The sequence below is a fragment of the Electrophorus electricus genome, chromosome 8 (assembly GCF_041902795.1).
Source record: "Electrophorus electricus isolate QZ-2024a chromosome 8, ASM4190279v1, whole genome shotgun sequence".
NCBI lineage: Eukaryota > Metazoa > Chordata > Actinopteri > Gymnotiformes > Gymnotidae > Electrophorus > Electrophorus electricus.
The window spans coordinates 8826641-8853064 of NC_137504.1; the positions used below are offsets into that span (position 1 = coordinate 8826641).

At 39.7% G+C, this 26424-nt stretch overlaps 1 protein-coding gene across 1 annotated transcript; it reads left to right on the forward strand.

Moving 5' to 3' along the window:
• On the forward strand, window positions 1-25592 carry caln2 (calneuron 2). The gene is made up of 6 exons (XM_027005263.3): window positions 1-557; window positions 7058-7179; window positions 8873-9016; window positions 10212-10324; window positions 24148-24304; window positions 24829-25592. Exons 2-6 carry the CDS (start codon window positions 7065-7067, stop codon window positions 24954-24956), a joined length of 657 nt encoding a protein of 218 aa, XP_026861064.1. The 5' UTR covers window positions 1-557; window positions 7058-7064; the 3' UTR covers window positions 24957-25592.
• Window positions 25593-26424: the final 832 nt, after the last annotated feature.

Below are 26424 nucleotides of genomic sequence, written 5' to 3' on the forward strand. Positions count from 1 at the left end.
AATCGCTTATGAGCAGCGTACTCATCTAGAGGCGCAAGAAATGGATTAACACTGTCACATGAAAGATGTGCAGACATGAAGTGAGATGGGAGTTGGTACTCTCGCGTAGCCTACAATTCAAATGAAAAGGATACGTCAACACTTTTAAAGATTATTGTGAATTTTATCTGTTGTCAGACTGGTATTGGCTTGGGATACAATAGACCTGCCGGATACGTAAAGGGGAAAGCCCGCAGCCAAGGTATCGAGGGTGGTGGCTTTTTTGAACACAACAGTTCGTCTTAGAACTTCAGAATATGGAGACTTGTACTAATAGACGACCTTTCGATTTGACTCAACTGTCTACTGCAATGGATATAGGATTTTCACATACCAACGGGACTAAGAACCGATAATTGATCCGCTAAATGTTTAATTATCTCCTCTTAATTTTTCGGTATTAATAATCAATCAGAAGTTAACATGATACAGCCAGAGATTTGTTTTTACTTTGCCTAAATACTGGGTATCCAAAACGGATTAAGACCTCATCTGCAGTAGGACTCAACCTTTAAAAGGTAGGCTATGTGGTTTCAGTTGCCATTCAGTTTGAAGTATGCACAGGTGCTCTTAAATACCTCCTCGAGCAGCGGTCTATGTGAAGCTCACTCTTCAAACAAATCAACAAACAAAGGTTTTTTTTTCTTCCTCTGTTGTAATTATCGGGCATTGGAATAATTTGGATGGTAATGCCAAGCGATACGCGAGGCGTTTCGTAAATCGTCCCAACTAGACCTGAGTCGACACACTCAGCCAACAGTATGCATCAACAAATGTCTTCTCTTTATGTATTCATTTAACTTGAAATGTTCAGGTCATAAAGACACCAAGATACCCAATATGATACCCAACTGGTATTGGTACCCAATATGATAATGAATGTGTATTGTTATTCTGGCGTATTTATTCAGAAATCAATATGATTTTTAGAATTTAAAGATCAGGACAATTAGCGCTACTGGGGAGATTAGTCGTTTTAGTGCTTGTTCGGTACTCGAAAGGACGACCCATTCTTTTTTTTCTGTGGTACATTTTGGAGGTCTGTGATGTATAGAGTTTGTGATTGTATGTCACTTCACTCTCCTCGGGGTGAAGGGCGAAATGCTAACTCACACCGCGGTTCTCTCCTCTGCTAACTGTGGGGACACGGAGCTTGCTCTCCAGTTGCCAACGCGTGTCCTGCAGCTGCCCTTCCGATACGGCGCAGACAACTAAACTCTTTTAGCGTCTTTAAGATGCCTGAAAGGGCACTGTTCTCGTTATCGCTTTTGAGCTATTGGGTCCGGAAAGGTCTGGCGTGGAGTTGCCGCTGTGCCCTTTGGATCACAAGTCAAACTGGAAATAAGAGGGACATGAGCACAGACAGGTGAAATGGAGAGTCCTCTGAGAGATTCACTCTGGGTAGGCCTACAGCTGGATGTATATCAAATGGGTAAGCGTTATTATTGAAGCAAATCAGGTTGTCAGTTTCACGATGACAGCTCAGCCACATCCGATCGGCGTTGTTGTCATGCACTTCTCATTGGACGTGAAGCCACGAACCAACTATATAAGGTTTCCACGTATGCTAATTACACTAATAACCGTTTTCAGATGCTGATAATTATTTTTACGATATCTTTTTATTCTCCAGTTCTAGGACAGGGCGAATAAAAGAGGAAGGTTATTCGGAAGGTTATTGGACCCAAAAATGATTACGTAGTCTAAACAATGGTGGTTTCGTATCTGCGGCAAGATGGGCTGCCTTATTCGTTGTTTCGGCTCAATTTATTTAATACCTGCTTTGAAAAAAAATGTCCAAGTTACACAAAGTCCTGATATTAAATGTGACTGGGAATGCTCCCATTAGATTTGGTTCTGTGCAGCAATGTGCGAAACGTCCAGAAACATGAGTGGCAGGTCTCCAGTTAGTACGAAGTATTTTAAAAGTTGAATATAAAATGATTCATTTAATAACTTGTGGGTTTAGTTTATTTGTGCATTTTATGTTATTTCAGATCAATATGTATTATTCTCCAGTGTGCTCTAACTCAAGGTGGATTTGCTGTTCTTTTTTATCAATTAAAGAATTAAGGAATTTACATGTATGGGTTTTATTCTCTGTTTAACACTGCAGATGCATTGCTTCATAACACAGAACCAAATCCAGAAGGTATATATTTACTATCCTGATTGTAAGAGCCAAATATTTGAATTAGGTGGGGAAATTATTATGGTCAATAATGTACCTGACACAGATATTTTCCTAAATATGCTTATCTGTAGAAAGAGTCATATCTATTAGTGTATAAAATGTATTACTTAAGTGGCTGGTCTGGGTCCGTGATATATCTTTAATAGGTGAAGAATAGGCTATAGGCATTTGCAAGGTTAGAAATGCATCTCATGTCCTAAGGGTGTGACAGGAGTATTAATCTTGTCCTTGGTGCATAAATTCTGGCCCAGCCAGCACCCTCTAATGAGAGGACTATCTTTCTTTTCAAACCTTTAACAATTATTTTAATTGGCAATTAGGTTAATATGCTTGGCTTTGTAATAGTCTTTCCTTTTTTATTTTAGTCAAATATAAGAGAGCATGTGACCTTAAGGTCACAGTCTATGAGGGTACATTTGCATTACCATTATGACAGTGATTGGTGGCTATTGCTCTTCTGAAGTATGGGGCAATTATAGACACGCACATTGGGTGACATGCTAAATACTTTGTGGTGAAAGAAGGTCCATGTGTCCCTGAAGCTCCCCTGACATATATGACAATCTTCCAGCAGCTTCCAGGTGTATATCTGAGAAGATTTCAACCTCTCTCTGTCTCTCTCTCTCTCTCTCTCTTCCTCTCTGTATATATATATATATATATATATATATATATATATATATATATATATATATATATATATATATATATATATATATATTCTCTTACTCTTTACAATTTATACTAGTCATATTTCCAAACACTCACACACAGAATTTTATTTTCAAAGTTCATCTATGATCCTTTTTATATCAGCAGTGTTCAAAGTCATCTTTTAACCTCACACTTTGATGCAGTGTACTTACTAGAACAAGCACCACAATTAACCTTGTAGAGGTACAGCCTTGTTGAGGGCTGTTACCATGACGAGAACATGTGTGCTTTTTGGTGGACATTTTAATAAGCTTCCCAGACGCTGTGGCAGGTAGGTATAGTGCCTGTGACCCAAATGACATCAACGCCTCTGCTACTGTTCCTGGAACAAAGCCGAGAGCAGATGTGCTGGCCCAAACATAGCCATGGGCATCTACCACTCACAGTGCATACCAGCATCATATTAACATCAGCTCACAGCATATACCAGCATCATATTTACATCAGCTCACAGCATATACCAGCATCATATCTACATTAGCTCACAGCATATACCAGCATCATATCTACATCAGCTCACAACACATACCAGCATCATATCTACATCAGCTCACAGCATATACCAGCATCATATTTACATCAGCTCACAACACATACTAGTATCATATTTACATCAGCTCACAACACATAGCAGTATCATATCTACATCAGCTCACTGCACATATCAGTATCATATCTACATCAGCTCACTGGTTTCTAACACCCCTGCTGGCCCACTAGCTGTCCTGTTAACAATTTATTAGGTTGTACTGACATATGCAAAGCTCTGCCTTCACCTATGATAGATTTAAGATGCTATTTTCTCTTTTGCCTGTGATGATTCTGTGGCCAGACACTTATCATTGAGGGGTTATGTATGTACTTGATAATTAGATGACTAATGCTAATAACAGAGTTGTCAAGAGAAATTAAAATCTGTCAGTACCCATTTGAGATTCTGCAGTATGCAGCTTGAATCATGGATTCAAGCTGCACACTCAGCAGTGCCTGACAGCAGTTTCTGTCTGTTTGTTTACTGCAGTAAGATTGCCTATGCTATGGAGTTCGGTAAAAGCAGGGGAGTGGAGTTCCTCTGGCTGTTGAAACCAGTGCCTGTTAGCAGGTGGCTTACCAATCACATCACTCAGCTTACATGAAATTTCAAGTGTAATAGCACAATGAATAAAGGGCCCTCCAAAATCATTAACAAACTATTTAAAATGCTTACTTACTTGAAATATGAGAGAAATATATATTTTCAGAAGAAAAAAATAAGGCACATTTTTATATTGTATAATAAAGTACATAAAAACACATAACTGTTATTATTCAAAATCAAATTGATATATGTTTCATATACACCTTTTAAAGCACACCTGAGTGATTAGGAACTCTTAAGTGGTTATTCATTATTTTCTATTTTAATGGGGTATAAACAGTGGCATGCAGGCAAAACACCCTTAGTGATCCACCAGAGTAGAAAAAGTCATGGAATTAAATGGCAAAAATTACATTTGGAAATGGTTTTTGTCCTTCATAAATCAGAAAATGACTATAGTTTCACATTCAGAAATATACCTCTTCACTACTACTACTATTTGCATTTGTTGTTTTTTTCAACTAAAGAATTAAAGGATTTACATATATGGGTTTTATTCTCCATTTAACATTACAGGTACAACTGTAAAAATAGTTTTCAAACAAATGTAACTGTAATAAACCTGTTCAAAGATGCTAGTATATTTTACCACCAAACACAGTGTGATGGCTAAAGGGGCAAAATTTTCTCCAAACAGCTGGATAATAGTTCCATTAATCCTGAATGAATGATAATGATTTGAATTCCTCCAAAACTACAATTATACACCACATTTATGTTAACAAACACTTTGAAAGGAGTTCCAGAAGTAAGCCTCTCCTATTGTTAAACCACAAACATAGGTAGACAAACCACGAACATAGGTCTGCACCATTGCCAGCCAGATTGGAACTGGGTTCTATAGATCCGATAGGCCAAATAAAGATCTTTTTGGGGGGAAAAACACCAGAGGGTTTTAGAAAGAGAATGCCTAAAAAGCAGGTTATGCAGAAAATAACCAGATTCTTACCGTGAAGAATGGTGGTGAGACTGTAATGATCTTCCAAAGGCCCTGGGAATCTTGTTAGGCTACATGGCATCATGGACTCCATTCAGTACGGGAACATTTTAGATCAAAATGTGTCAGCCTCTGCCAGAAGGCTATGACTGGGCCACAGTTACATTTTAACACAGAGATTCAGAGCTTTTAAAAAATGGTTCACTGACTACAACACAGTCTCATTATGCCAAGCTGTGGCCCTCACAGTTCCACAATATGAAATCTTTTGAAAAACTGAAGAATAAGCTGATGAAGAAAGTCCAAAAGTGAGGACCAAGAAGATTTTGTAAAAAGGATTGGTCTCAGTTCCTTTTCTACTCCCTCCTCATCTCCAAGCCCAGAGTCAATCAAACTTTAAACTAACATTTCCTGCCTACAGGGCTGTTAATATCTATGGCAATTACACTAACACACTAGTGAATATCACCAGAAAAAAGCATTCTTTCTATCTTCATGTTATACACATTAATCAATGTATACAGACACTCTGTAGAGACCTTCTTCCCTTCAAAGCAGCACTTTTAGTAACTCAGCACTTTGAATTACACAAATGTTAGCCTAATATATAGGATCCTGGATAAAATAGTATAGCCCTATTGTTAATCTTTTACTTGAATACAGGGACTTTAAAGTCATGTAAAATGAACAGCACTTCATGGTCTTAACAGTATGAGACATAATGCTTCAGGGAACCATAAACCACACTCTTTCAAAATTAAACGTTTACTGGTATGTGTAACTAGATCATGAAAAACACTAAAGCATTACAACCTACATCCTAATGGCATGCAAAAATATCATAGCCTATTAGTATTGTGTGCACAAACTAATCTATTTCTTTCAGGGAAGAAAGTACAAAGGAATCCTTACATTTATCTTTATCTCTCTCAGTTTAAGAGATCTCCTAATCCCTTAGTTCAAAATATGGATATTTGAGACAAAAGTGTAGAGCAACTCAATATTTTTTTTTTTCACTGTGGTTGAATAAATCAGTGATAGAACTATTATTTATTTATTTTCACTTTTTTTGGCCAGAATCTCAGATATGATAAGATGTGTATATGTGTGTGAGTATAATTGAGAGAGGACCAAACCTTTTGATGCTTTTATTGCTAACTTGGTCTCTTAATCTTCTGTGAGCCATCTTCCCAGCAGCCAGGCAAATGTCTTTGTTGAATTTATGGTGTGGGGTAATGAGGGTGGAAGCCAGACACCTGATCTGAGTGGTCTCTGGAGAGTCAAGTGTGGATGAATTCTGGTATAAATACATATGCATATTCTCTGTACAAAAGGTAATATGCAAACACACACATACACACACACACACACACACACACACACACATATATATATATATATATATATATATATATATATATATATATATATATATATATATATATATATATATATATATATATATATATATATGATGTATTAATTAGTTATCTCAACTAAAATATAAATTTGTAAAAAAATAATAATAAAGTGATCACTGAGCTCATTTAGTTTTGGGTTTGTGGAAAATTTGTATTTTTTTCAGTTTTGCTTTTTCATTGTACTTTTAAATGCCACACACACTCTGCCACACTCTACTGCACTCTGCCTACCTTACTGCCTAGTGAGTTTTCTGTGTGTCTTATTCTTGATTTTTAGTCCTATTTCTGTTTTAAAGACAGCCATATGCTCATTACTCATTTGGAAGCCTTAAATGAGGCACTGTGGTTCTGGCAATGTATATGGTTTGGCAACTGTGTATGTGTGTGTGTGTGTGTGTGTGTGTGTGTGTGTGTGTGTGTGTGTGTGTGTGTGTGTGTGTGTGCGTGTGTGTGCGTGTGTGTGCGTGTGTGTGTGTGTGTGTGTGTGTGTGAGAGAGAGAGCGAGAGCAAGAGAGAGAGAGTAAGAGAAAGAGAAAGTCTGTGTGTGTAGTTTGTTCAGGGTTTTGGGGAGGTGTGCGTTAATATGTTTTCTTCAAGTTGTTTGTTTGTTTCAGGAAGAAGATGCCTTTTCATCATGTACGAGCAGGGCTGCTGTACACAGACAACTACCTGACCCATTCCCTCTCTTCAATCAGTGAGGAACAGCTAGCCAACATCTCGACAGAAGAGCTTGGTGGTGAGTGTAGTTTTGTATATGTGTGTTTGTGGTGTGTGTTGACTGGAGCACTTGGTAATGAGTATGTGTTTGTATTTTAAAGAATGTGCAGGTCTTCTTCACTTATATGCTTGTACTACAGTGTCTAAATTGTGTTAACCTTTTTCGACAGCCTCTGCATTACAGTTTTTAATGCTATATATCTCACTTTATCTCATTGATATCTCACTTTATCTCATTTGTATCCACAGTCATTAACAGTAATGTTTGAGGGGATACAAAGAGAAAAAACAAATGTCCTACATAAGCACAATGGCATTAGTCTTGCATTGCAAGACTCTCTAGGGAGAGTCTGGTGCCTTAATGACTCTTAACATGGCCAAGAACTGCCTACAATTGCAGGTAAAAGAAAATCAACTGACACACAAATTGACCAATCACAAGCCTGCTATTTTGGCATGACATATAGAAGGAGGCAGTCTTCAAAATGGAGTCACAATACAAAAAGGTCCTCAGGAGTATATAATGGCTCAGTTGGAAGAGCTGTACCATTAAAGCCCAGAAGAAAAAAAGAATAAGAAAGGCATTCACAGTAAATCTCAATCTGCAGCACTTACCTGCACTTTTTTGTGCCCACAAGTAATTTAGGACTTCTGAATATATTAAATTGCGCAGATGCAAAGTCAGCAACATTCTCTTCATCTTTTCCACATAAGCTTCAGCCATGCCTTTGTCTATGAGGTATTTCACTTGATCTTCCATAGTCTCTCAATGCCAGACTCTCAGTCTATGTATGGTCTATGCATCTGTGGTATATAGCTGACACTAAACTGGCATTAGCAGAAAGACCAGACAAAAACTGCTTTATGTGAAGATCTATTTTGAATGAATGACCAAATGTCAGTCTTTTGGAGACAAATATAATGCAGTTGGCAATGCTTGTGTGAAAGATCATTATCATATAATCATAAGAAAGGAAGGCAGGAAATTAAATGAGACCTGGTAGGAAGATTCACAAACTCAGCTGAATAGAGCCAATTATGTGAAAAATGTATGCTTGTCATAGCTAATATTATTTACACATTGTAAGAAAGATGTACACTTTTAATGGTAATGCATCAGAAATTGTTGCAGGGGTTGATTTAAAAAGGCCCTAATGACTTCCTGAACCAGAGATACTGACACCGAGTTCAAACACCAGCTCTCAACACCAGCTCTCAACAGTTACTGTCTGTTCTGAAGGGAGTCCCAACTGAGTATGTGCAAACATGAAGTTATGGAATATTTGTGAGAAAGCCTGAAACTCCACCCTTATTTCTCTCTATTTATACTCCCAAACCTCCCTATTTTCTCCTCCCTGGTTCCCATAATTCTCTCTCTCCATCTTCCATCTTCAGTAGGGGGGGTCTGTCTTTTCCCACCTGTGGAGGCTACTCTAGGTCACTCAACCCCCCATTCTAGCCCCTATAAAAGGCATGGCCTGCGCTCACAAAATTTAATTTAGCAGCCACACACCAATGAATATAATTATTCCCACTGTTTGTGTGATACATGTAGGTACCAGCGGTATATATACTCTTTCTATATATTAAGTATGTCAGATACTGTATTTCACCTGTGAGCGTATGTATGTGTGTGCATGCTGTTATAACCAAACGTGTTCTAAGGTCTAGTAGTTCTGGAATTAACATTTTTATTATTATTCCGCATGTAGAGATCCGAGAGGCATTCCGGGTGCTAGACAGGGATGGGAATGGCTTCATATCCAAGCAGGAGCTGGGCATGGCCATGCGCTCTCTGGGATACATGCCCAGCGAGGTGGAGCTAGCCATCATTATGCAGAGGCTGGACATGGATGGTGAATTTCTCTCTGTCTCTCTAATCCCCTTTCAAATGCTCATGTTCGTTTAGCCTTTTATTTATCTGTAAGCTCCCACTCTTTGTTCTATCCTCTCTCTATTCTGTCTCTATCCTCTCTCACAAAGAGAATGTCTGTCTGGCTGTACAAGATAGACACTTTGGATCTGCTGTATGGCACATTATTATATGAATGCTATAACTTGAAACACATAGTGCATGTGTAGGCATGGTAAATACCTTAGAAGATGAACTCTGGAAGATCAGTCCAATACTTAAAGGATTGGCCTCATGGCCTTCTCAAGGGTGGATCTATGCTGACCATGTGAATAGAAGGACTACACTGATCTTTCTTGTCAGTCAGTAAGACAAATTAACAATCCTGGCTTGCTAACTGGATGGTTTTAGACAGAGCAAGTCCTAAAGTGATGTTGGGTATAGACTAAAACTGTTAAAAGTGCATTGTACTCTAAACTGCCTTTGCTGTGTAGGCTGGAGTTACCCTAGGTTGGTATCATAATGTTCTGTATCTAATTCTATATTCATGTAATGTGAATTTGAGTAGTGGTTCGGCTATTGCTTATCCTTCTTCTATAGTAGATAAAACTCTGTTGGCACTAAAGTGCTCCTAGGTGCTGCCTTTAGAGTCCCAGTGTGGAATATAGATAGTGCAATGGTAATAAGTATTAAGTGGAGGCAAGGGGATGACTGGAGGTTACATTGAGGTTTTGCAAATGAATGCAATATCTGCTCAGTCTGAATGTTGGCTTTAAGTTCAGCTTCTAGTTTTAAGTTTTAAAGACTTTTAAAGTATTTAATTCCACAAGATGGGTTGGTCACATAGCAATGACTCTTCTTCTGAAAGCACAAGACAGCATGGACCAGCGATTGGCTTGGCTTATCAGGGACTATCAGGTTTAATAGGATATTGTGGGATCTGTATGATGGCGTGCAACATAACCAGTTGGATTAAGGAGAAAATTATTTAAGTGTCAAAACCATGTTGAAATATTAAAAGCAATATCAAAGTTAATTTTAGGTTATTCAACATTTTCCAACACTTAGTTGTGCACTATGCCTGCAGGAGCAAACAACTCTTAATTAAACAAATGGTATTCCATTCTGAATGTTTTGAGTTATTTTTTATCACTTCATTTGTATGAAACACTTTCACATATTTAACATTTATGTTGCAGGTGATGGACAAGTAGACTTTGATGAGTTCATGACCATCCTGGGCCCTAAACTTCTCTCATCTGAGACCAGAGAAGGATTCCTAGGCAGCACGATAGACAGCATCTTCTGGCAGGTATAGGAAATGACCTCCTGTCTGTTTTATATCTTTACTATCTCTTTTGTTTTTCCTCTTTTTTCCTCTTTTCCCTCTCATTGACTGTATTACTCTTCATTTTATCCCCTATCTTGCTCTCTTGCTCTATCCCTGTGCCTTCTTTATTTGAGCATGTCTTTGCATTCTGGGCTCATTGAGGAGATCACTACTCTGTCAAAGCATGTCTTCCCTGGCTTATCGCACACGCCTAACCTACTACCTGTTCTCACTGCCTCATAATGACCAAGCAAACTGATTCTTTCCCCAACTCAAGACTTCAAAGTGAGCAAAAATTGTACCATTACAAACTGAAGCTCCTCTAGATATAGAACCTCATATGAGCTTTATTGGTTTGAGGTCTAAAAGGAAAGCACAGTTCATTGATTGAGTAAATCCTGAATCTTTTTGGTTGGTTGGTTGTTTTTTAACTAGTGGTTTTGAAAGGTGAACTAACCACTATACATGAGTGTTCTAAATGTTTTAGTGAAACATCAATTTGGCTGAACAGAGAATTCTGTATATAGAGTGTGCAATAAAGACTCTGTGTACTCACACATACATGCAGGTAGCATTTGTGTGTGTCTGTATAAATATATACAATACCAAATATGTAACCCCCAAACTGGTAGAATGGCTCCAACAGATCCTAGGAACAACATCCAAGATCTCAGTCCAGAAGATTGCAGTCCTGGGAACAGCTAAGATACTACGCAGGACTCTCAAGTTCCCAGGCCTCTGGTACAGGACCAAAGGCTGAAGGAAAAATACTTTATATGTGTATTTCACTGCAATTTTGACTAGGGGTCAGCCCAAGTGTCCCTATTATTTTAAAAATATGATGATAGCTAGCAGGATTTCATTACAATTTAACAATAATCACATTATCTGCTTTTTCAAGATACAGCCACTTTTTAACCAAATGCTACACAATTAATGGAAGTTTTTGCAAATTTTTTAAATACTGCTACATGATCTCCTATCGCAGAAGAGTGTTTTTAATCTGTAGATTCCAACAAGGTGTCACGGAACGCTACCCTTGCCACTGGTCACATGATACGACCCACTGCATGCAGTGGGAATTCACATTTGTAGTTTCACCTATGTTTAGCACACACCTGCACCTGGTTAGTCTTGTTATGTTTGTAGGTATTTAATTGGTGTGTGCATCATTGTCGGTCACAGTTCATGTTCATGTTCACATTCACATTCACGTTCACATTGTTCATGTTAGCCATGTTTGTATTCATGTTCACTGTTTACGTTATATGTGAGTGCTGTTGTCTTTTTTGTGCGTTGATAAATGTCTGTCTCCATCGAGGGAGACATCCTGCTCCTTGCCCTGCGGCACTCAGGCTGTTACACAAGGTATATTCCAACCACAAGTTCAGTATGAAGAACTTTGTTCTGGGATGTTTACACTGGTGGAGCCAATTTAACAGGCATGTAGGAACTAGGGCAGCAAAGGGCCTTCTCACCATGCTGGTCTGCTGGGGAAGAGGTATGTTGTTTATATGGACAACCTTTATACATATGCTGAGTTGTTCATGAGTCTGCACAGAGAAAATACAGGGGCTTGTGAGAGTTTGTTGGTGGACATAATACCTGGTACTGTAGAGGACATGTGTTCTGAAATATTTAACAGTTAATGGGTTACAGTAATCCGAATGTAACAGAAAGTAATCAGATTGTTTCTTTAATATAGTAATTCTTGGATTAGGTTAGATATACATTTTTAATAGGTAATCAGTATGATGAAGGATTACAGTAATATGTAATGGAAAATGAAAACATTATTAAAGTAACTCCCCCAACACCATGTGTATGCCTCACACTATTGCTTCAAGCTAACCATTGCATTAGGTGCTTCATGCCACTTAAAGCTAATACCTAAGTTAAACCAATTTAAACATAACTGTGATGCTGAGAGGGAGAGAGAGCAAGATATGAGTGCACAAAAGGAGTGTGTTTATTCTCCATAATAAGAATAAAGAAACCAAATAGCACGGTATCATATGGGCTAAAAAGCCCAAAAAAGAAAATATTGGCATTTGATGCATGGAGACACAGAAGACCAGATTCAAACTCTATGCCTCTTGCTTGACATTGCTTAGGCTAGCAACACACTGGTGCAGTGGAGAATAGTATGTGTGTGTTTTAAATATGGGAGAAAACAAACGATAACAAGGGACACTCTTTTATTTTTAGCAGTTTATTATCTTCTGGAATAAATTATGTGTGCTGATTTTAAAATGTTAAGAAACAGGGAATATGTAATAAATGTTTTCCTTTGTGAGATCCCGAACAGAAAGAATATATCATGGCCTGGCAGAGATGAGCATTCTGAACAGTTTGCAGCTGCTGGCGTCGCTCTTCAGAACATATGCAGAAGCTAGTGTGAACAGCTGGGCTGCCACATACCCAGAACTTTGTTACATTTGTAAATTTAAGAACAACACAGACTGCTTTTAGAGATAATGAAGTACACACATACTAGTTTGCAAAAGTCATTGTCATGTTATTGTTACATAATCTTTTGGTCACATGTTGTACTCATGACATGTTTTCACAGCTTGTATTTGATGGAAGACAGTTACCATTATTTGGATTGCTTTTCTTATGGGCTTTTATTGGTTCTGCCTGTCTGATATTTGTCATAGCATCATTTGAATTTCCTTTGCATCTCCTACTTCCTTCCTTCTGAGGAGTGTTTACAGGCAGAATTGCCTTCATGCTGCTAGGTCCCTAATGGTCTCTCAGTTTCCTTTTTGGCCAACAAATGCTGAAGTAACTCTACTATACCGAGTGAATGTACATGAATATGAATGTCATGGCTTTACCGGCTTATTAGGTTATGTTCCTGAATGGAAGTATGTGATGAGTACAATACTAGGATCTGTATGCAGTTTTTAATTTGCACCAGTCATGGTTACCAGTTCATAATTACTCTGCTAATTGCTTTATTCTCATACATCTTATAACCTTAACATTAAATGAAAAGAGGGGTAAAGTAAGCCTGGTGTAATGTTTCTTTCATGTTGTTCATTAATATTAAGATCCTATAGGTGAGATGAGAATCACAGTGAGAGAGATTGTGGTTATGTTTTTATGAATCCTTCCATTCATGAGTTTTTTTTTTTTTTATATAAGTGAAGGAGTACTTTATATTTTATATGTATAGACTATTAAAGGGATATCATTTAGTTTTGCAACCTTGAACTTGATACATTCAGCTTCACTTCCTTATTACAAAACTACTGAAGAATCAGTGGAATACTCTCTTTGTAACGCAAAGTGGCCCGAGTGCCACAGGGCGAGGGGCAGGAAACAAAGACTCCGACATCTGGGACGTACATTTATTCAAACACAAAAACAACGGCACTCACACGTGTTACAAACAGAGGACACGAACATGAAACGACTAACATTAAACGAACACGATAAATACATCTAACAATGACGAGTATGACATTTAACATGATTAACAACAACCCACCACATTGAAATGTTACGTCAACAATGACCAACGACGCTGCATTCCCTGACGTAGGTTTAAATACACATAGACAAAGGAGGTACAGGTGTGTGCAGGCGTGGCCACTAACAAGGGTCCTGCTACTGCACATAGCTGGCCAAATCATGTGCCTCGCGGGAGGCGAGCGTTCTGTGACACTCTTACAGCTGATCCATAATGCTCCAAAAGAATCCCTAATGACCTAAAGCTAACCAGATGTTTGCAATGTTTGTTTTGAATGACAAATTTAAACTTGTAGTGACCCAACATCTCATTAGACCGTGTCTGGGATTTAATATGATGTGCATTAATATTCTAAATTAGCACAATCTATTTAATATTAGTCTAATACTACTGACTGTTTAATCCTAACATTGAGAGTGCATGAAGATTTAATAAACTCTATGTACACTGAAACATTACACAGAGATTATATACAGATTATACACTCAAGGTTGTAAGATTAAAACAAACGAGCATGCATTTCAGTAACATATCATTATAATTGACTCATTAACTTTGCAATACATCTGTGTGCATGTATGTGTTAATATGTTAGTGTTACAAATTGGGATGTGTGGTTGCCTTAGTGTGTCTATGTGTGAGCGTGTCAGGCAGTTAGTATATAGCAAGAGCCAGCAGTACGGTCATGGTGCAGTGAGCTGATCTGACTGGGAGTAAGTGGAGGTAATAAAGGCCATAATGAGCATATCACTGAATGGGAATGAGAACGAGAATATGCAGTGTTATGGTGGGCAGAGAAACCCGAGACTGCCTTCTATAATTGCCTTGCTCCCAGTCATATCATTCACTGTGAAAATGCCATCTGTCCAATTCACAGTTCCCCAAGTGTCAGTTGAAGCACTGGGGACTGATTTATGAACTATTTCTGCCTTAGAAATGGTTTCATGTAAAACTCTGTGTGTGTGTGTATGTGTGTATTTGTTTCAAGGTCAAGGATTAAGTTATTGCCAGAATATATCAGTGCAGTACTGCATGGAAATTAATTGTTGAGCCACTGTTGCTGATAAGGCATTATAGGCTGTTCCCTCTAATATTTTCACCTGTGTAATAGAGTAATGATCAGTTGATAAGAGTTGGAGTAGAATCTTTTCTGTATGAGGAACTCTTAATCATCTCTTGCTGGTACCTCTGATGTGAGTTTAGGTTATTGGAATCCATTTGTTGAATAAAAAAATACATTTTGTCTATGGTCCACAGCCTTATCTAAAACCAGAACAGTGACCGTATGACGTCGGCAGGGAAGGAGTGGGACATGAATGCGGGAATGGAATGCCTTTATTCTTCATCACAAGTACAAACAAAGAATCACAGCAGCAAGCTAATCAAAAGAAAATGAAAAGGCATCAGTGCTGGCAGTAGAACTCAGAGTGATAAGATGCAGCAGAATAGCAGTATTACTTGGGGCATCCTGTATGTGCAGGAACTGCAGAGCAATGAGCAGCATTGGAAAAGTGTTCCTGTGGGCTTTAAGTAAAGGGAGAAACAAAAAAGGTGAAACAAGGCACAGGTAAAAACAGTCAATAATCATGTCATTGGGAATGGGGTAGGTTCAATGTGTGTGTGACAGTGGAAGTGTCCCTTGGGCATAGTGCCTGATGCACCATGACAGTAAAGCCCCACAGAATATCCCGCCAAACTCCAAGAGCGGAGTCTGCCCGGCCAATGAGGGGCTGGTTTGGACGGGTGCACCTTATGGAAGGAGGCTGACAGCTTGGGATTTGGGTGTCACTTCATTTATGTGGTGGAGGATGGTGTGCGGACCTGCATACTTGGGAAACTGCTTACCAGTGGGCCTCACCCTGCCATCCTTGGTCACTATCCACACCTGGTGCCCAGGCTGGTAAATAGGCATCTCTCCTCTTTGCCAATATGCCTTGCACTTGAAGGCAACGATGACCATTCACAAGCATCCATGAGTTTCCTCCCATACCTGCTCACTCTGCTAGCACCACATTTGGACAGCTGGCTGGTCAGTGGTCAGGGGGTTCCACAGACACAGTGGGGACTGGAACCTCAGGACACACACAAAGGAAGTGAGCTCCATAATTGTATAGTGGTGAGTGTTTTGTGCATACTTCACCCAGGGCAAATAGGAACAGCAGGTCTCTAGGTGCTCCTGACAGTAGAAGCCCAGGAATTACTCCAGTCCCTGGTTCACTTTCTCCACCCACCCATAATTAGCCTGCAGGAGGTAGCCTGAGGTGAGTTTCATCATTATTTTGAGCTTCCCCAGAAATTCCCTAAATACCACAGAGGTGAACCGAAAGTACTGGTCTATCTTTAGGCAGCCAGGACTCTCGGAAGATGTAGTGGAAGAGCAGGTCAGCTGTCTCAAGCACATTGGAAGCACTTGGGAATCATCTTTGAGAAGACTTTGATGACTACAAGAATGACCATGTTTCAAACAAAGGCCGGGAGGTCTGTGATAAAATCAACAGCCAGGGAATACCAGGCATAGTGTGGTGTGGTGAGGGGTAGCAACTTACCAGTTGGTGGTGTATGAGGCATTTTGCTGTGTGCACACTCTGAGATGACAGCAGCTGCAAGGTGTACATGGAGCTTGGGTGTCCTGAGTCCAGTGAGTTGTGTGCCCAGGTGATCAGTGCTGTACAGCATCGTGGCAGAACGTAGAGCTGATACAGAGAGCAGCGAAGGTGAGGGTTCAATGTGGCAATGTGGTGGGCAAGGTCTCAGCTAATGCCCCCCATGAAGCAGGAAGGGGCTAAGACTGGCTATTGGCTAGTATGATGTGCCTTATCACTGCACTGCTTGAAGAGGGGGTCTGCTTACACATTCTTCAATCCAGGTCTGTAGGTGACTTGGAATGCAAACCTGAAGAAGAATGTGGACCTCCGAGCCTACCTGGAGTTTAGCCTCTTGTTTGTTTGGAGGTACTGCAGGTTTTTATGGTCTGTAATGACCATAAAGTGGTGCCATTCTGCCTCAAGCCAGTGTCTCCACTCCTCAAAGGCCATCTTCATTGCCAGTAGCTCCTGATTGCAGACCCTGTAATTCCGCTGCCGGGAGGTCAGTTTCGGTGACCGGCTTAAGTTTGGACTTCTCCCCTGTCTGCTGGGATAACATAGTCCCCATCCACACATCTGAAGCATCTATATCTACTACAAAGGGCTTAGTGGGGTCAGGCTACTGCAGTACCAGTGCGATGGTGAAGGTCTTCTTGAATGCAGCAAAAGCCTCAGTTGCTGACAGGGTCCACTTCAAGCAGACTGCCTGTTTGTGGAGGAGGTCAGTCAGGGGCTGTACTAGGGTGCTGAATGACCGGAAGAACCGCTGCTAGAAATGGGTGAATCCCAGGAACCGCTGCAGCTCAAGGCACGTCTGGGGTTGTGGCCATCCGGTCACTGCCTCCACCTTACCAGTCTGCATCTGTTTGCAGGCATCCCTGAAGATTTAAACCAGGAGGGTCACCGCGTGATTGATTATAGATTATTGCACAGAAGAGTGCTGAGGACCATAGGAAGACGAATCTATCAAGATGTTTTTGATGTAAGTGATGACGGATCTACCCAAAAACTTCCTTAAGATATCATTAATGAATGCCAGTAAGATGGACAGTGCCATGTGTAAGCTATTAGGCAGAACCATGTACTCATGATGTCCTGAGCTTGCGCTAAAGGCTGTTTTCCCACTTGTCACACTCCTTAATCCTTAACAGATAGGATTATATAGGACCTGCAAAAATCAATCTTACTGAAGTAACATGTGCCCCCTCAGCTGCTCCAGGGCAGCAGGGACCAGCGGTTGCGGGTAAGGGTACTTTATTCACAGGGAGTTTAAGCCTGGTAATCTATGCATGGCCTCAGCCCAGCATTCTTCTTTTCAAGGAAGATGTTGGCTGAGGCAGGTGAGGTGGAGAGGCAGATATAACCCTAGGGTAAAGCCACCTGGATATAACACTCCATGACCTGCTCCTCCTCCTGGAAGAGTGGGTACACTCTGCACCTAGGGGGAACAGCCCCCTCCTTTACACTGATGGCACAGTCATAGATGTGATAGGGAGGGAGCTAGGTGGACTTGGAGGGATAAGAAGCAGGGACAGGGATGGCATTGGGGGCTTCTGGGCTCTTCATGGAGGTGGACAGGAGGCTTACAGCCTTCTTCTGGAGGCAGCGTTGGTGCCAGGAGGGTGTCCACTGTGTGATCTGTTTATGTGACCATGAGAAGTATGGGTTGGAGGTGTATAACCAGGGGGGCCCTAGTGTGATGGCCTAGTGTGATGGTCGGGGAAAATATAAAATGGATGTGGTGTGGGCTGCATCTGTTTGTAACAAAATGTAGAGAATAAAGTGAGTGATATAGCCCTTGCCTAAATGACCTCCATCCATGCAGTGGTGATGGCAGAGAAATAGGTTTGGATCCTCAATTTGCTGGCAAAGCTCCAGTCTATTAAGTTCCTCACTGCTCTGGAGTCAATCAGGGCAAGCACTGGTTCATTCCAACGTGTAGTGGCAGCCAGTGTCCAGACCTCCATGCATAGTCCACTGCTGAATGGAAGGTTTGTCTCAGCATGGTTCAAGTGTGGTTCTACCCTGACGCAAAAGATGGAACACTGGCTTAAGTTCTTAGATGACGTCAGGGTGGTCATACATCAGTGAAGAGGAGCAGGACATGAAAGCAGTCCCCCAGGCCTTTAGCCATCCCCGTGAGTTGGGAGATAATGAAGGCCACCTTAGCGTGGCCAGGCAGGTGGGGCAGGTAAGCTAAATAGAGTTCACACTGGACCATGAACCCTTCACTACCATTGGGATCCCCACTATACACATCTAGAGTGATGATATGGCAGAGCACCCCTTCAGTCACAGAGGATTTCAGGGGCTCACCAGCTCACCACCGAGTGGTCCGATTCACAGATAGGCTCTCCATACAACTAGGTGGTCAACCATGTACCAGAGCCTGCTGAGCTCCTGTTGCTGCTTCCCAAGTGCCTCCATCTGGGCAGACAGGAAGCACTCACTGCCCTCCCCTATTGTGGGGGTGCATTCTATAACATCAGCAGGGAGGGAACGAGACATGGGTACAGGAATAGTGTGTCTTTATTATCCATCGCAAGTACAAACAAAGAAGAACAGTGACAAGATAATCAAAAGAAAAAGAAAAGAAAATGCCATAGCGCTGGCAGTAGAACATGGAGCATTTAGACGCAGCAGAGTAGCAGTATCACTTGGGGCGTCCTGTACAAGCATGAATTGCAGAGCAATGTGCATCATTGGACAAGTGTTCGTGTGGGCTTTGAATAGAGGGAAAAACATAAAGGTAAAACAAGGTACAGGTACAAGCAGTCAATCAGGCTATTGAAAGTGAGGCAGGTGCGATGTGTGTGTGTGTGTGTGTGTGTGTGTGTGAGACAGTGGGCATGTCACTCGGATGGGGTGCCTGGTGAATCATGACAGACTGCTGAGTGTTACTACTTCCATTGCCTATTGTCTTATGATGAACTGCTTCTACCTCAGAACAGCTATTCACCCCAAAATAATGCAATTTGGGCTATTCTAACATGTAGGGATCTAACCAAGTTGCTCTTTAATCCATTTCTACTTCTTTCAATTCATTTTTATGTGTCTATCCATGAGTTCTGAGGAGGACATGCAGAAATGCATGGGAGGGTCTGTGAGCCATGTCCCTTTCACATGCTGATAAATGTGTCTGGGCACCTTCAACATGACACTTCCTGCACTCATCCCCTGCTGTGTGGGTCAGCCAAAGACATCTGCCTCTAACACTTCTTCATGTAGCATCTCTCTTCCTAGTAAGATCTTCCATGACTTCTTAAATGCATGGAAGCGTTTCTCAGAGAGGGCACATACAGTATTTAGGATCACAGGCAGATTTAGAGGCTATTGTGGATGCTGGAGACAGTAGAGTTAAGAAATCAATAACAACCTTTCAAATGTGGAATCAATACAGCTTTTCAGAGACACAGCACCTAATAAATGTAAAACAAGGACTCTGAGATGCTTATTAGATTCATTTTGATGCATGAACTACAGCTTTGACTACATTCAGTCACATTTGCATTCACTGCAATAGACTGAATTTTATTGATCACATAAAACTGGACATGAGAGCACTGTCAGTATATAAAAATAATTCTTGACTTCATTATGAGTTTGTTTTTCATTGTTCAATCCATCACTGATTCTTTCAGCACAGCAGAGCTGTGTTAGATCACAAGGTTAAACTGTCTTAGATCATGTTTTAGATCAATTATAGCAATAAGAGATTATATTAAATAAGCATTTAAAAATCATAGTCACTGTATTTGTAATATTATTTTTTGTTAAACTTGAAAAAACAACTGGTCTTAATAGTTTTAGTTCATTAAACTTTAAATAGGAAGTTCACGCGATATAAAACAGATTGATATCGGAACAATATAACTTAATTGTTCTGATGAAAGTGGAAACAAATTCTATATTTTTACAGTGCAATATTGAATTGTTCACTGTCAGTGCACTATTAAAATATTTTTTTGGGGGTCTAGCACATTTATGATGCACCACACAGCGAAAAGTTCACACAAGTCAGCCCAGCACATCAGAATTGAACACTTCTGCATATTGGGTAAGAGTCAAGCATACTTTTATGTGTGGAGTCCCATTTAAAAAAGGTCAGAAAACATGGCCATAAACGAAAAGGTAATGGCATGGCTATGATCTCTTCTGGTGTTTCACTGAACTGGCATTGACATCTGAAAATCACCCCCTTTTTGATATCAGAATGTACATTATCTCTGCTGGTGTCTTTCTCAAGTACACTCAACACATAAGGATGCACTGAATGTTAGGCCACAATAGGTATGCTGTAAGCAAAGCATAGAGAATCCCTTTAGTTCCAAGTGGAATTCATACCCTAGGATGTTGGCGAAATATAGGTTACATTTATATATTTTACTTATCAGTTAGGGATTATGGTTACTTTAATTCAGTGAAGGGTGTTTTTCCCTATTTTCTCCCAAATGATATCTCATCTGTTATATTTTACTGACAGGTTCTCCCAAATCTCAGTAATAGTCTGTAAACAAATCTACCACTACACAGTCTTTCACAGTGAATAGCAGCTATTTCACAGGAAAATGTCATACACTAAGAAAATGCAATGTTAATGTTCAGGTTTCCACTAATATCTTGCATTGACCTTCTGAAACACATAAGATCAGATCAGCATTAAAATATTGATCCTGTCAGTCAGGCTTCCAGGCTAATCGCACAGCACACTATTCTATTATTCCATTTGTTTAGTCTTTATCACATAATTTTTACTCTGAAGGTTACAGGAGGAGACGAGCATGAGACCAACTAGGACAAACATGAATGGAAGACAGAGAAGAATACAGCCAAATGAAGGAAATGCACTTAACACCTTTTCTCATCATTCATTACTTAGTTGATTGTATGTTCTTGGTATTACTGCTCACTCTTCTTTCTCAGTGACAGAGAGCAATATTTTTCTATCCAGGGTTGTAAATCATCCACTGTGCTTGTGACTTGGAGCATTCCTCAGGGCTCTGTAATCAGATCACTCTTCTGTATTATATATATTTATATAACAACTGTTAAAAGATACAGTGTTGTGGTGTCAGTTTTCACTGTTATGCAGATGATTTATCTTATTATCAGATTCTATAAGAATGTGCTGCTGTCTGCCATAGTAGAGTCATTCTGTAACATAAAAGGCATAGAAGAGTGCCTTTCTTCCTAGATTTCCTGATTTTAGTTTTCACAGAGATAAAGTCCTGGTTAAACCTTCAAATAATGTTTTATTTGAAGTCATTTTACTTCCAGCATCTGCACTATCTACCTCTTATTTACCAGGTTCAATACAAAGTTCTTCTTTTTACTTACAAGTCAAGATAAACAAGTGCATTGTTTAGCCTCTAACTAGTCATTTGAGCTGTGACCTCAAGATCTAGGGATGCTATAGACTCCATGTTTGAGAGGATGCTTACTTACTATCATAGATGGCAGTTAGTGAAATGCACTCCCCCAGTGTCTCTGTCCTATTGTTCCCATTTTATTTTTTGTTGTAATCTCATCTTTGTTTCAATACTCTTCCTGCTCTTAAATATGTTGAAGTTGAATATATACTAATCAGCCACATTATAACTACTGACAAGTGAAGTAACACTTACATTGTTACAGTGGCAGTTATCAAGGGGTAGAATATATTAGGCTGTACGTTTTTGAAATTGATGTGTTGGAAGCAGGAAAAAATGGTTAGGCATAAGGATTTGAGCAACTTTCACAAGGTGCTAAATTGTGATGGCTAGAAGACTGGGAGAGCCAGAGCATCTCCAAAATAACAAGTCTTGTGAGGTGTTCCTTGTAAGCAGTGGTTAATACATACCAAAAATTGTCCCAAGAAGGACAACCGGTGAACCGGCAACAGGTTCATGGGCACCCATGGTGTGGGGAGTGCAGGTTAGCTCGTCTGGTCCATTTCCACAGAACACCTGCCGTAGCACACATTGCTGACAAAGTTAATGCTGGCTCTGATAGAAAGGTGTCAGAACACATAGTGCATCACAGCTTGCTGCATATGGGTCAGACCCCTGGTGACCCCTGTCCACCAGCAAAAGCACCTACAATGGGCACATGAGCATCAGAACTGGGCCACAGAGCAAAGGAAGAAGGTAGCCTGGTCTAATGAATCATGTTTTCTTTTACATCATGTAGACAGCAGGGTGCGTGTGTGTTGCTTATCTTGGGAAGAGTTGGCACCCAGATGCAATACAGGACGAATGCTCTGTGTGATGCTCTGAGCAATGTTCTGGGACAACCTTGGGTCCTGGCACCTTCCTAAACATTGTTGCAGGCCAAGTATACCCCTTTATTGTAATTGCATTCCCTAATGGCCGTGGCCTCTTTCAGTACAAGAGTGTGCCTTGCCCCACAGCAAACAATGCTCAGGAATGGTTTGAGGAACATGACAAAATGTTCAAGGTGTTGACTTGGCATCCAAATTCTCCATATTTCAATCGAACAAGCATCTGTGGGATGTGCTGGAAAAGTAAGTACAATCTATAGAGGCCCAAACCTCAAAATTTACAGAATTACTTTAAAGAAAGGATTTGCTGCTAATGTCTTGCTGCCAGATACCAATGGAAACCTTCAGAGGTCTTGTGGAGTTCATGCCTCAACAGGTCAAAGCTGTTTTGGTGGCACAAGGAGGAGACAGATAATATTAGGCAAATGTTGTTAATGTTATTACAAATGTTGTTAATGTTATTATATAAATGAAACCAATAATGATTATGAAAACAATATGATTATATATATTGTAATCACTACACAGATCCACTACTCTTGGATCTTTATGGCTTTATGGGTGTGCTAATTCAGTGGATAGCACAATCACACTGGTCCCTGGCTTCAATCCATATGCTTTAACATATGCTTTAGCATAGTTGGCCTGTGTTCTCTTGATTTGAAGTAAACATTAGGGGATACTGGGTTAGAAAATATATATATATTCTACAATATGTGCACTATCTCAGGTTATTAAATAATTCATCAGCTGGGCAGAGACTAATGCCATCTTGAGGCTGCAAACTAGCACAGAGATTTTGTGAAATGTTGATAAAAACATTGCAAAAGAGTAAGAGTGGCTCAAATGCATATCTCCATGGTAATTTCTGATTCATTGTAAGATCTTCTACAATATGTTACACTGTTTCTCATTCTACATCTCCAGCAGTATCTTAAACATTATTTATTTAAACACTATTTATACAAAACTTTTAGATATGATTGTCTTCATCAGCATTCTGCAATGCGTCACCAGATAAACTGTATTGTTTTATTCTTGCTTATCTCCAAGGCAGCAGGTTGATGATATTATAGAACATGAGCATGTTGAGGAGAGAGCAACAGTTATAGGCAGGCAGGTGTATGGGATAATATGTGGCAAAATATGTGATAATGTGGCAAAACAGCTGATTGTAGAATGGCCAGTAACTTTCTTGTCGACAGTTAGACCTACCTTACAAATTAGCTGAGCAAAAGTAAAATTCTTTTGTATGTTTAGCTATTTTAATTTGGTTGCCATTTTCCAAATTAAATCCCAACGTGAATGGATTTTTTTAAGCCTTTAGGGTGATGGAATAACTTACAGTTCTACAAATCAGTGAGGAAATGAGTCATATATTATTCTTACAAATTTTCAGAAATTATGCCCTCTTCACAGAGGGGAAGCAAACATTTGGCTGTGAAAAACTGTAATGTTGTATGCCTGTGTTTGCTCCCTGCAGTTTGACATGCAGCAGATGTCTCTGGAGGAGCTGAAACAAGTCCTATTCCATGCCTTTCGGGACCATCTAACCATGAAGGACATCGAAAACATCATTGTCAATGAGGAGGAGAGCCTAAAGGAGAACTCAGGAACCTGTCAGACTGAATTTGAGGGAGGTAAGAGAGAGAGATGACTGGCAGAAGACTTTACTAGATGATTGTGGATCACAACCTGCCAAAAGCCTTAGCATAAAATGTCCAAAATTGCAATTTATTGAATCACAATTTTTTGTTTTTTATATTGATAATGGTCAGAGCTTAAGAAGATTTTCTATTTGTTTAATTAAATAGTTAAAACACATGGGGTAAATGCAATGAGAATGTAACTACATGTCAGATCAGCTGACATGCTTAGGTAATGAATTGGTAAACAAGAAAAAAAGAGTGGAAGAAACATTATGTTCAAATTGTTATGTTTACCAAGTCCACTGAGAGGTACATGCCATCTAACTCATTTCTCTACATAGCCAAAGGTTCATTATGCACAGTGAAAAGCAGGCTTGCTGGATCACTCTGTTTGAATGGCTTATGCATACTGCATTCTTCCTTCACAATGCCCAATTCTGTTTTCAAGTCTATTTCAATAACTGCTTGCAGCTTCACATTTATTTATTTTCTTCTCTTCTATGTGACTCCATCAGTGCATTCTAAAAAGAAGAATCGGCAGACATGCATCCGCAAGAGCCTCATCTGTGCTTTTGCAATGGCCTTCATTATCAGCGTCATGCTTATTGCAGCCAATCAGATGCTGCGTAATGGTATGGAGTAGCCCTGTCCACTGTGAACCCTGGGTAATTTTACCTGTGCTCCATCTACCTTTCAAGTGGCAAAACAAAACTTAGCCACAAACAGCAACAAAGAAAAACTGTATAAAAAATTGATATGTATCCTTTTGTAATTGGACTTGTGGTGAGAAAGCTTCCCACTGTATATAAAGAACCAGGCCAGTAATATGACAGTGGTGGTAAAACTGAGTGGTAAGACTCTTAGAACTCATCCAGATTCCAAACATGTGGATGTAATAAAAGACAAATACTAATGACATAATGAAACTACACTAAGAGGTGTTTACCCTCCCATCTCTCTGACAGGGAGACACAAGGGCTTCTCCCTGACACCCCTTTAATGCAATAAAACCCAAGGTCCCCTTTCCTGCATTTGTTTGTCTCTCACATCCTCTTTCCAGCTGTCAAAGCAAGGACATCTCTCCAGATGGTATCAGACTTCAGAACATCTGAGATTATAGTAATGAGGAGAACACTAAAGGCATTGGCTTCCTGCAAATATCTCCCATCAAACTTGACTCATTGCCTATGTGCATCTCCACACGTGCATGCTTGTGTAACTTTTTCATTCCTACTGCTCTGTTTTCATCTGTGTAAACCTGTCTGAGACTGAGTGGTAATATTACTTATTTTTGAATAAACACACAATGATAACAATTTTTTGAACATAGTAGGAGTCAAATAATGTCTAGCTAGGAACACTAAATAATGAGTGATTGAACAAAGCTTTTGTTTGTTTTGAAGGCTTTGTGAAAGCACAATAAATGTTCTCTGAATCTATATAAAATAATGCAACTGGAATATAATGTGTTCTACACAAAGTAATTACTATTACATCATCTTTGTTGCAGCTGTGGCAACAATAATGTTTAAATAATTTTGCATTCGGAATAATTTAAGAACACCAGAAAAATTTGGGGTGAAGTAATCATTTTTGTTGATCAAAAAATGAGTATTGAGGTCTTCTCAAAGTCTAAGAATATTGTCTGATTAACAGTACAGTCTACAACTTCTGCAGACATATCAGACATGTGTTTGGACTTTTTGGTCCAGTTTTGATTACTAAGGTGTCTCATTTCAATTCACTCTCAGGCGCACCAAAGCCAACATTCAGTGAACCCCAAATAAACCTTGTCCTTTCATCTCCTGTTAATATATGTAATCCCCTGTATGTAATTTAAATACTCTACCAGTTCACATATATCTACATATATGTATGTGTACATTAGAAATCCCATTAAATGAGCACAGTTTATATTTAATACTGTAAATAAGTCATATGTTCTCATACATATAGCCAACTGCATGCATGTTTATGGATATGACACCATGTAGGAGAACATTTCATGAGATGTGTACTTGACTGTGTTGTCCTTGTATGTTCAAAGCACTGTTGCTACACTTATAAGTAAAGCACTGGGGTTTTTTAAATTATTTTGGTTGTTGCTATCA

Coding starts and splice junctions, on each gene's coding strand:
- caln2 (XM_027005263.3), top strand. CDS start 7,065: ATGCCTTTTCATCATGTACGAGCAGGGCTGCTGTACACAGACAACTAC. Junction 10,325..24,147: donor TAGACAGCATCTTCTGGCAG/GTATAGGAAATG, acceptor TGCTCCCTGCAG/TTTGACATGCAGCAGATGTC. Junction 24,305..24,828: donor TCAGACTGAATTTGAGGGAG/GTAAGAGAGAGA, acceptor TGACTCCATCAG/TGCATTCTAAAAAGAAGAAT.